This window comes from Ovis aries, chromosome X (genome assembly GCF_016772045.2).
Source record: "Ovis aries strain OAR_USU_Benz2616 breed Rambouillet chromosome X, ARS-UI_Ramb_v3.0, whole genome shotgun sequence".
Taxonomy (NCBI): domain Eukaryota; kingdom Metazoa; phylum Chordata; class Mammalia; order Artiodactyla; family Bovidae; genus Ovis; species Ovis aries.
In genome coordinates this window covers 2053150-2065365 of record NC_056080.1, presented here as the reverse complement: position 1 = coordinate 2065365, position 12216 = coordinate 2053150, and the positions used below count along the sequence as shown (strand labels likewise).

Below are 12216 nucleotides of genomic sequence, written 5' to 3'. Positions count from 1 at the left end.
GTCTGCCAGCACACGCCAAGCCGTGTCTCACATGTGATGCCTTGAGGCTTCACACCAGGCTCGTGACCTCCAGCGGCTCATGTCATATAATTGAAGGCGAAGACTGTAAAGCTTAAGGCTGTCCCCAGTACCAAAAGCGCTCACTTCTTCCTGCAGCAAGCCCTTTCAGAACATGCCATGCGTGCCTGGATATATGTTCCACACTGCGAGAAGCTCATATGTTCCACACTGCGAGAAGCTCATATGTTCCACACTGCGAGAAGCTCATATGTTGCACACTGCGAGAAGCTCATGCTAGAACCTCGAGGCAGGGCTGGACTTGCTCTGCAAACAGTTTTGCCAGAAAGAGAAAGACAAATGCCATATGATAACATTTATATGTGGAACATAAAATCTGACGCAAATGAACTTATCAACAAAGCAGAAACAGAGTCACAGAGAACTGTCAAGGGGGAGGGGCAGAGGGAGGGAGTGGGGAAGGAACGGACTAGAACCTTGGGGTTAGCAGATTACACATAGGATGGATACTGTCTGAGCCACCAGGGAAGCCCAGGAATACTGGAGTGGGGTGCCACTCCCTGCTCCAGGGGATCTTCCCGATTGAGTCCTAAGCAAGCGGCAAACGGCCACCATGTGGCTGCGGAAACAAGCAGGCACCCCAAGGAGCACCCCGTCAGTCATCGTGTCCATGGGGTCCCCTCTTCCTGGGCTTTATTGCATAAGCAGGGGGAGCCAGGGACTTCCCTGGTGGTCCTCGGATTCAGAATCCGCCTGCCAATGCAGGGGACACAGGTTCGGTGCCTGGTCCAGGAAGATCCCACGTGCCGTGGAGCAACTCAGCCCGGGAGCCACAAATACCGAAACCCTTGAACCACCGCTACTGAGGCCCACACGCCCTCAAGTCTGCTCCGGAAGAAGACAAGCCGCTGCAGTGAAAAGCCTTTGCACAGCTTGAGAGTGGCCTCCACTCAGTGCAACTAGAGGAAGCCTGGGCGCGGCAACAGACCGTGCAACCAGCGACAAAATAAAGTGAATTAGTAAACGATGTTTAAAAACAAGCAGAAAAACACGGCGTTATGACACTGCCCTGTGCCCAGAGGCCAGTCATCAGAGGGTCGTGCCTCGCCTCCCAAGGTCAAATATATATATAAATATATGTATTTCTTACTATATGTAAATACAGATATATATATTTCTTACTACATTGAAATATAAATATATGTATTTCTTACTATATTGAAATATAAATATATGAATTTCTTACTATATATAAATATAAATATATGTATTTCTTACTATATTGAAATATAAATATATGTATTTCTTACTATATGTAAATATAGATATATGTATTTCTTACTATATTGAAATATAAATATATAGAAATATAAATATGCATTTCTTAATATAGATACATATATCTATTTCTTAATATACCTCTGTCTTAATATATAAATATCTATTTCTTAATATATATCTCTCTTGCTATATAAATACAAATATTATCTATTTCTTAATTACATATATCTATTTCTTTATATATTTCTCACTAAATATAAATATATAAAAATATATCTATTTCTTAAAATACCTACTTCTTAATATATATATTTCTTAATATATATAAATATCTATTTCTTAATATATATAATCTACTTAATTATATAAATATTTCTTAATATATATAAATATATACAGTTCTTTATTTATATAAATATATATGGATTTCTTTACATAGATGACTATACAGGTTTCTTCTATATAAAATATATATATTTCTTTAAATATATATAAATATATGTATATTTTAAGAAATGAACAAGACTTAGTAGAGCAAAAGGCCTGTGACTGGCGCAGCCATTAGAGATCATCCTGGGAAAGGTGCCTCCTAACTCAGCTACGTGTCTTCAGTGAAGTGAATGCATGTTTCCGCATCTCAATTTCCTCAAGCTGAGCGCCGAAGAATTGATGCTTCTGAACTGTGGTGTTGGAGAAAACTCCTGAGAGTCCCCTGGACTGCAAGGAGATCCAACCAGTCCATTCTGAAGGAGATCAGTCCTGGGTGTTCTTAGAAAAGAATGATGCTAAAGCTGAAACTCCAGTACTTTGGCCACCTCATGCGAAGAGTTGACTCACTGAAAAAGACTCTGATGCTGGGAGGGATTGGGGGCAGGAGGAGAAGGGGACGACCGAGGATGAGATGGCTGGATGGCATCACAGACTCGATGGACGTGAGTTTGAGTGAACTCTGGGAGTTGGTGATGGACAGGGAGGCCTGGCATGCTGCGATTCATGGGGTCGCAAAGAGTTGGACACGACTGAGCGACTGAACTGAACTGAGCATACAGTGGTACTATTCGCTACAGCACATGGGAGTGGCCTCTGATGCATCAGATAGAAAGCAATAATAACAACAGAAGTTTTGCTTCTTTTTCCCATGAAAGCAACATAGAAGGTACAATGGTAAGGTGCCCCTCCTCAAATCATGCAGGCCCCAAGTCTTCCCAACTCTATCTGTCTCTAGCTACAGAGTGATCTGTGACCTCATGATCCACAATAGCTGCCAGAGCTCTGGTCATCACATCTAAGTTCTGGGCAGCAGGGAGGAAACAAATATACACGACCTCACTTCCTATAAGTCCCACAGCAACTTGGCCTTCCTCTCACTGCCAGCACTTAAGGGGATGGCCACACCTAGCAGCAAGGAACACTGGTGATCGGGACCTTTCAGCTACACGGCAATAAGTCCACATAAGAACTGGAGTTCGTTACTGAGGAAGGAGAAGAGGACATCGTATGTTGGAAGAAACTAGGAGCCATCACCACCCGCACCTCATTCATAATACAGCTATTACTACTTAAACACGGGACATGTTCAGCATAGTCATACAACATATTTGGGTGGCCAGAAAGATCACTGAGGTTTCCCCATATTACAGAAAACCCAAGTGGACCTTCTGGCCAGCTCAGTACTAGCCTTCTGGGTCTCTGTTCTTTAACCTTCGTTCCACCCTCCCTTTCCTTTCTTCCCTACCATAGCTCCATCCACCTTCTCCGTCAGCGCCTCTTAATTTACCCGTCACATCAGAGATGCTGATGACTCCTGGATCCCAAATCCCCTTTTCATGATCATATATAATCTCGTAAGACACCTGAGTGCTTTGCATATATATTTTTTTCCTGCCATTTAGCCATTTCTGTCATGATTATATATTATCAAGCAATAACTTGAAGTGAAATCATCACATTTCAGATCATCAAAGTTCATAACAATAATGTAAAGTTGATTTGGCTAGCATGTGTTCAACATTTATAGGTAAAAATAAGTGTTGATTTTTACTGCTCTAACGGAAAAATGCTACTTAGATTACTTTAAAATCGTTATGTCAAGTGGGGTATTTCTCACATTTTTAAATGACAACAAAAAATCGTGCTCCTTGGTAACTGAGTATCTGCTACCTCTGAGAGGCAGTATTCGGAATTGGAGGGCGGGGGGGCGGGGCAAAAACCAGTTTTGAGATTTCCCAAGTGGTCTAGTAGCTCAGACTCCTTGCTCCCAATGCAGGGGGCACTGGTTCCATCCTTGGTCGGGGAACTAGACCCCACGTGCCTCAATTAAGAGATCCCATGTGACACAATCAAGACAGGGCACAGACAAATTAGTGAATATTTAAAATGGCTTTCTGCAAGCTTTTGCTTATGCTGCTTTAAAGAGAAAAAAAAATCAGTGTATATGATGTTTCTGAGTGGTCATGGAGAGGGTTTTAGCCAATAGCGTGGAAGCCCATCCCTGCAAGTAATGCTTGTGCTAATAAAAACAGCTCAACCTGGACAAGGCAGACCACTGTAAGGTTCTCCGTGTCTGCCTCTCCATGGCTTCATCCGGTGACTTGGCCTCACTTTTCTCATCTGCCCCTTTTAGGCCATCATGCCAGGGCGGGCTGGCTTGGCCAGGAATCCTATGAGAAGCACAGAAAAGGGCTGGAACGGCAGGAAAAGTCAGAGGAAGAAAATCACGAGGCCTCACAGGGTCCAAATACAGAGAGAGTCCCAGACACATTAGCCAAGAGATTTGTAAAAGTCAATGCCCTGGTTTCGAGACCATCCACTGAGCACAGGCCTTTTGCAGGGTCTTCAAAGTGAATGAACCAATGACAGCTATTAAATGCTTTTCGTGTTCACATTTATAAACGACTCCATACATATCACATGTCTATAAAATAAACGGCATTAACCATCCATGAAGGTGTGCCTGATTTGAGTAGGTGTTACACACTGGATGGGATTACAAAATATATATCTGCAGGGAGTGTTGCATAGCTGCCACGTGGGGGACTCCCTGGTGGTCCAGTGGCTGAGACTCCAAGCTGCTAACGCAGGGGCCATCACAGTTTCAGTCCCTGCTCGGGAACTAGATCCCACAACGCCCGGCTAAGACGTCTCATGCTGTAGTTAAAAGATCCTTCATGCTGCAACTAAGACACAGAGCACAGACTAACACACAAATAATACTTAACTAAACGGTGGCACTAGTGGTAAAGAGCCTGCCTGCCAACGCAGGCGAATCCGAGAGGCGCAGGTTTGAGTTCTAGGTCGGGAAGATCCCCTGGAGGAGGGCACGGCAACCCACTCCACTGTTCTTGCCTGGAGAATCCCATGGACAGAGGAACCTGGTGGGCTACGGCCCATGGGGTTGCAGAGTCAGACATGACTGAGTGACTTAGCACACACACAAATAAATAGCTACTGTGTTTGAGCATAAGACGCTTATCTCTGGTGTGCATTAAGTAGACACTGTGTCTGGTTATCAGTGTGTGAGCTGGTGTGTAGGCTACGGAAGACCAGGATCAGACAGGATGGTGAAATTTTATAGCACAAACATGTTTGCAGGACACAGAAAGAAGCTGGCAGAAATGACTTTGGGCAGTGTGGACAGCAGAGAGCAGGCGGTAGTTCACTCAGTTCAGTCGCTCACTTTAGTTCAGTTCAGTCGCTCAGGCATGTCCGGCTCTTTGCAACCCCATGAATCACAGTACGCCAGGCCTCCCTGTCCATCACCAACTCCCAGAGTTTATCCAAACTCAAGTCCATCGAGTCGGTGATGCCATCCAGCCATCTCATCCTCTGTCATCCCCTTCTCCTCCTGCCCTCAATCCCTCCCAGCATCAGGGTCTTTTGCAATGAGTCAACTCTTCCCATCAGGTGGCCAAAGTACTGGAGTTTCAGCTCTAGCATCATTCCTTCCAAAGAACACCCAGGGCTGATCTCCTTTAGAATGGACTGGTTGGATCTCCTTGCAGTCCAAGGGACTCTCAAGAGTCTTCTCCAACACCACAGTTCAAAAGCATCAATTCTTTGCCGCTCAGCTTTCTTCACAGTCCAACTCTCACATCCATACACGACCACTGAAAAACCATAGCCTTGACTAGATGGACCTTGTTGGCAAAGTAATGTCTCTGCTTTCAATATGTTATCTACATTGGTCATAACTTTTCTTCCAAGGAGTAAGCATCTTTTAATTTCATGGCTGCAATCACCATCTACAGTGATTTGGGAGCCCCAAAAAAATAAAGTCTGACACTGTTTCCACTGTTTCCCCATCTATTTCCCATGAAGTGATGAGACCAGATGCCATGATCTTCATTTTCTGAATGTTGAGCTTTAAGCCAACTTTTTCACTCTCCTCTTTCAATTTCATCAAGAGGCTTTTTAGTTCCTCTTCACTTTCTACCATAAGGGTGGTGTCATCTGCATATCTGAGGTTATCGATATTTCTCGCGGCAATCTTGGTTCCAGCTTGTGCTTCTTCCAGCCCAGCATTTCTCATGATATACTCTGCATATAAGTTAAATAAGCAGCGTGACAATATACAGCCTTGACGTACTCCTTTTCCTATTTGGAACCAGTCTGTTGTTCCATGTCCAGTCTAATCAAGGCTATGGTTTTTCCAGTAGTCATGTATGGATGTGAGAGTTGGACTATAAAGAAAGCTGAGCACCGAAGAATTGATGCTTTTGAGCTGTGGTGTTGGAGAAAACTCTTGAGAGTCCCTTGGACTGCAAGGAGATCCAAGCAGTCCTTCCTAAAGGAAATCAGTCCTGAATTTTCATTGGAAGGACTGGTGTTAAAGCTGAAACTCCAATACTCTGGCCACCTGATGTGAAGAGCTGACTCATTGGAAAAGAGCCTGATGCTGGGAAAGATTGAGGGCAGGAGGAAAGGGGACGACAGAGGATGAGATGGTTGGATGGCATCACCGACTTGATGGACATGAGTTTGGGTAGACTCCAACAGTTGGTAATGGACAGGGAGGCCTGGCATGCTGCGGTTCATGGGGTCGCAAAGAGCCGGACATGCCTGAGCAACTGAACTGAACCGAACTGAGTCTATGACAAAGGAGGGAAGAATATACAATGGAGAAAAGACAGTGTCTTCAATCAGTGGTATCTGAACAGCTACACGTAAAGGAATAAAATTAGAACACTTCCTAACATCAAACACAAAAATAAACTCAAAATGGATCAAAGACGTATATTTAAGGCTGGACACTATAAAACTCTTAGAGGAAAACACAGGCAGAACACGGTTTAACATCAATTGCAGTAAGATCTTTCTGACCCAACTCCTAGAAGATAGAAAATAAAAACAAAAATAAACTAGGAGGACCCAGTTACATTCAAAAGCTTCCGCACAGCAAACGAATTCATAAATAAGACAAAACGACAATCCTTAAAACGGGAGAAAATATTTGCAAATGAAGCAACTGACAAGGCATTGATCTCTAAAATACACAAACAGCTCATGCAGCTCAATATGAAAAAAAGAAATCTGCAAACAGTAGATGCTGGAGAGGGTGTGGAGAAAAGGGAACCCTCCTACACTGTTGTTGAGCATCTAAATTGATGCAGCCACTATGGAGACCAGTATGGAGGTTCTCCACAAAACTAAAAATAGAAGTACCACATGACCCAGTAACCGCACTCCTAGGCATACACCCCAACAAAACCATAATTCAAAAAGACACATGCACCCCCACGCGCACTGCAGCACTATTTACAAACCCAGGACGTGGATGCAACCTAAACGTCCATCGACAGAAGAACAGATGAAGATGTGGTACACACAGACGATGGAACATTACTCAGCCACGAAAAGGAACGAAACGGTGCCACTGACAGGACGTGGCCGGACCTAGAGACCGTCATACAGAGTGCACTACGTCAAGAAGAGAAAAGCAAATATCCTATAAGATCACTCACGCGTGCAGTCTAGAAAAATGGTACAGATGAGCTTATCTGGCAAAGCAGAAGGAGACAGACAGACTGAGAGAACAAATGTATGCAGACCAAGAGGAGAGGCGGCGGAGAGGGACGACCTGAGAGACTGGCGTTGATATATCTACACGACTGACACTGTGTCTAACGTAGAAAAGCAACGAGAAACTGCTGTAGAGTGCACGGAACTCAACTCAGCGTTCCACGGTGACCTAGTGGGGAAGAAAATTCAAAAAAAGAGGGAATATATGGAAACACATGGGTGATTCACTTTGCTGGACGGCAGAACTAAGAACCGGAGAAGGCGATGGCAGCCCACTCCAGCACTCTTGCCTGGAAAATCCCATGGACGGGGGAGCCTGGGGGGGCTGCCGTCTACGGGATAGCACAGAGTCGGGCATGACTAAAGCACCTTAGCAGAACTAACAACAGGGCCTCCCGATGGCTCAGGGGTAAAGAATCCGCCTGCCAGTGCAAGAGATGCAAGAGAAGCAGGTGCGACCCCCAGGTGGGGAAGATCCCCTGGAGAAGGCGACAGCAGCCCACTCCAGTACTCTTGCCTGGAGAGTCCCATGAACAGAGGAGGCCGGGGGGGGGGGGGGGGGGGGGGGGGGGGGGGGGGGGGGGGGGGGGGGGGGTCACAGAGTCGGACATGACTGGGCATGCGCACACAACACTGCAAAGCAGCTGTACTTCAATAAATTGTTCACAAGCTCTGCTGCTTCTTTGGATATTCAAAATAAGGGTGAAGTGTTTTTTTTGTTTTTTTTTTTTTTTAACCAGAAGAAAAACGGAGGGCCCTAGTCAATCATTCTCAATCACGAAATCTCACTCTAGGGTACCATGGCCCCTGCACTGGACTTTTTTTCTTTTGTTAAACAGACACAAACCTATGAGACCAAAGTCACAGGAACAGAGTGGGAGCTGCCAGGATAATATCAACAATCCTGGATCTTCCGAAAGGAAACGGATGACCCCAGGAACCATGGATCCCGCGTCAGCTCTAGGACGCTTACCTGCCCTTTGTATTCCACTGGTTTCAGTCCTGCATAGATGGGCAGGAAGCTGCTGGCCAGCAGGACCTAGTGGACAAAATTAAGACACAGCTTGTGAAATGAGACAGCAACACGCCCTACCATCTATTTCACACGTCACCTACTAGGAGGTTACAATTGTTTAAACACAAAGTGACGTGAAAGTGAAGTCATTCAGCCGAGTCCAACTCTTTGCAAACCCATGGACCGTAGCTTACCAGGTTCCTCCGTCCATAGGATTTTCCAGGCAAGAATACTGGAGTGGGTTGCCGTTTCCTTCTCCAAAATCTACTATAAAAATGAAATACGGTCCATGGATTTCATGAACACAGTAAAACCGAAAGCATTAGTAGCTCAGTCATGCCCAACTCTTTGCAACCTCATGGACTGGGGTCTTCCCAGGCTCCTCTATCCAAGGGATTCTCCAGGCAAGAATATGGGAGTGGGTTGCCATTCCCTTCTCCAGGGGATCTTCCCAACCCAGGGATTGAACCTGGGTATCCTGCATTGCGGGCAGAATTTTTTATCAAGTGAGCCACCAGGACATGCTTAAACAGAAGATAAAATTTTTCATGTTGGAAAAGACATTAAAGACATTGGACAATTCATGGTCCTCTGATTCCATTGCCTTCACCTGAGAAACACTGGCACTTTAATGGCAGATGGTCGACTCACTGCATGATTAAAGTCCAGTTCAGTTCAGTCACTCAGTTGTGTCCGAGTCTTTGTGACCCCATGAAACATGGCACACCAGGCCTCCCTGCCCATCTCCACCTCCTGGAGTTTACTCAAACTCATGTCCATCGAGTTGGTGATGCCATCCAACCATCGTATCCTCTGTCATCCCCTTCTCCTTCCGCCTTCAATCTTTCCCAACATCAGGGTCTTTTCAAATGAGTCAGCTCTTCACATCAGATGGCCAAAGTACTGGAGTTTCAGCTTCAGCATCAGTCCTTCCAATGAACACTCAGGACCGATCTCCTTTAGGTTAGACTGGTTGGGTCTCCTTGCAGTCCAAGGGACTCTCAAGGGTCTTCTCCAACACCATGGTTCAAAAGCATTGATTCTTCAGCACTCAGCTTTCTTTATGGTCCAACTCTCACATCCATACATGACTACTGGAAAAACCATAGCCTTGACTAGACGAATCTTTGTTGACTAGATGGATTAAAGTCCAGGTGTGTCTAAATTCCCTCAGTCGTACAGGCTGCAAGTCAGTTATTTACAATCTTCTCTGCCACACTGTGAGAATCATTTGGACGTTTCAATCTTGCGGAGGAACAAACCCCTCTGGTCGTCATGGCATTGATTAGCTCACAGCTGAGGGATGTTTGCATTTATGTCACCAGGCTGTCACTGAGGGAAGAATACATGTTACATGCCAGGGAGACGCCCTGGATATGTAATGAGACACTGCCAGCTAGGCGCACCAATTATACTTTACCTTCCATTTAAAAAGTGGAAAAAGACTGCGGTTGCAAATATTACTGTCTCCTCCCACAAGAAAAGCCAGGTTCTGGAGAGCTTTCCTGACACGCACAAGTTTTTATTGTGCGATGCAGTTTGCAAATCGCTGTGTTCTATCAGGAAAGATACAGCGTTAGATAGTGACTGCTTAAGCTCCAAACCTTCAGTTGGTAAGTGAAGACTCCATCGCTGTTTGCTGTGAAAGGTTTTATCAAGCTTCTTTTCCCAGCACGAATTATTCAGAGATGGGTTATGAGCCTTAAAAATGACTTGTGCAATGTCCACGAGGGCTTCCCAGTGGCACTAGTGGTAAAGAGCCCGCTTACCACGGTAGGAAACAGAAGAGACGCGGGTTCAGTCCCTGGGTCAGGAAGATCCCCTGGAGGAGGAAATGGCAACCCACTCCAGTACTCCTGCCTGGAGAATGCCACAGACAGAGAAGCCTGGCGGGCTGCAGTCTACGAGGTTGCAGAGTCAGATACAACTCAGCAACTGGGCACACCCAACATCCAGTAAGAGTTACTTAGAAGCCAGAAGGGCATTTCCCTAAAGAAACCATGCTGTACCTGTGATGTGTGAGGTCAGCTCTCACAAGCTGATTTATTCAGAAGGGCAAATAAGGAGAGGCCCGGTCACCAGCATAACGGCCTGGTGGGAAGGGCCGACTCACTGGAAAAGACCCCGATGCTGGGAAAAATCAAGGGAGGGAGGAGGAGGAGGGGACGACAGAGGACGAGATGGTTGGATGGCATTACCGACTCAAGCACTGACACATATACACACGACCGTGTCTAAAACGAGAGCTAGTGGGAAGCTGCTGGCTGGATTAGTGCAGGGAGCTCAGCCTGGTGCTCTGTGATCACCTAGAGGGCTGGCATAGGGCGGGGCGCGTTCAAGAGGGATGCGATGTGAGGGCATGGATGGATGTATATATATGGCTGATGCATTTCACTGCAGGGCAGAGACCAGCACAGCATTGTAAAGCAACTATACTCCAATTAAAAAAAAAATCCTATGGTAAACCATAATAGAAAATATTAAAAAAAAAAATCCTATGATAAACCATAATAGAAAATATTAAAAAAAAAATCCTATGATAAACCATAATAGAAAATATTAAAAAAAAATCCTATGATAAACCATAATAGAAAATATTAAAAAAAAAAATCCTATGATAAACCATAATAGAAAATATTAAAAAAAAATCCTATGATAAACCATAATAGAAAATATTAAAAAAAATCCTATGATAAACCATAATAGAAAATATTAAAAAAAATCCTATGATAAACCATAATAGAAAATATTAAAAAAAAATCCTATGATAAACCATAATAGAAAATATTAAAAAAAAATCCTATGATAAACCATAATAGAAAATATTAAAAAAAAATCCTATGATAAACCATAATAGAAAATATTAAAAAAAATCCTATGATAAACCATAATAGAAAATATTAAAAAAAATCCTATGATAAACCATAATAGAAAATATTAAAAAACCTATGATAAACCATAATAGAAAATATTAAAAAAAAATCCTATGATAAACCATAATAGAAAATATTAAAAAAAATCCTATGATAAACCATAATAGAAAATATTAAAAAAAAATCCTATGATAAACCATAATAGAAAATATTGAAAAAAAAAATCCTATGATAAACCATAATAGAAAATATTTAAAAAAAAATCCTATGATAAACCATAATAGAAAATATTAAAAAAAAAAAATCCTATGATAAACCATAATAGAAAATATTAAAAAAAAAATCCTATGGTAAACCATAATAGAAAATATTAAAAAAAAATCCTATGATAAACCATAATAGAAAATATTAAAAAACAGAATGTGCATATATATGCGTGTGTGTATAACTGAATCACTGCCACACAACAGAAAATAATAACAACTGTAAATTAACTATACTTCACTAGAAATAAAAAAAGAAAGAAAGAAGAAATTGGGGTGGGAGGTGGGAGGGAGGTTTAAGAGGGAGAGGACGTGTGTGTACCTACGGCTGATGGGTGCGGACTGGATGGCAGAGGCCAACACGATATCGTGAAGCAATGATCCTCCAGTGAAACACGGAGAAGTAAACAAAGGGAGAACCGTAAGGTGTGGAGCGCAAAGCACGGACCCGAGCTATGATGACAGCCCTGCACGGGAGCTCTCAGCCTTCTAAGGAGGGTCGGTGCAGACCAGCCCTCACTGAGGCATTCACCTCCAAAATCTCAGAGCGCAAAGCACAGACCCGAGCTATGATGACAGCCCTGCACGGGAGCTCTCAGCCTTCTAAGGAGGGTCGGTGCAGACCAGCCCTCACTGAGGCATTCACCTCCAAAATCTCAGAGCGCAAAGCACGGACCCGAGCTATGATGACAGCCCTGCACGGGAGCTCTCAGCCTTCTAAGGAGGGTCGGTGCAGACCAGCCCTCAC

At 43.9% G+C, this 12216-nt stretch overlaps 1 protein-coding gene across 5 annotated transcripts in view; it reads right to left on the bottom strand.

Annotated features, from left to right (window-relative positions):
- Positions 1 to 12216, bottom strand: part of LOC101117303 (patatin-like phospholipase domain-containing protein 4) — a 54730-nt gene that overhangs the window by 19868 nt on the left and 22646 nt on the right. For 4 of the 5 annotated variants that reach the window (XM_042241902.2, XM_012106186.4, XM_060407551.1 and 1 more), the window contains one exon: positions 8291 to 8356. The exons of the other annotated variant lie outside the window; for it this stretch is intronic. In XM_042241902.2, coding sequence (XP_042097836.1) covers positions 8291 to 8356 — 66 coding nt within the window. The remainder of the gene's footprint in view (positions 1 to 8290; positions 8357 to 12216) is intronic. 5 annotated transcript variants of the gene reach the window in all.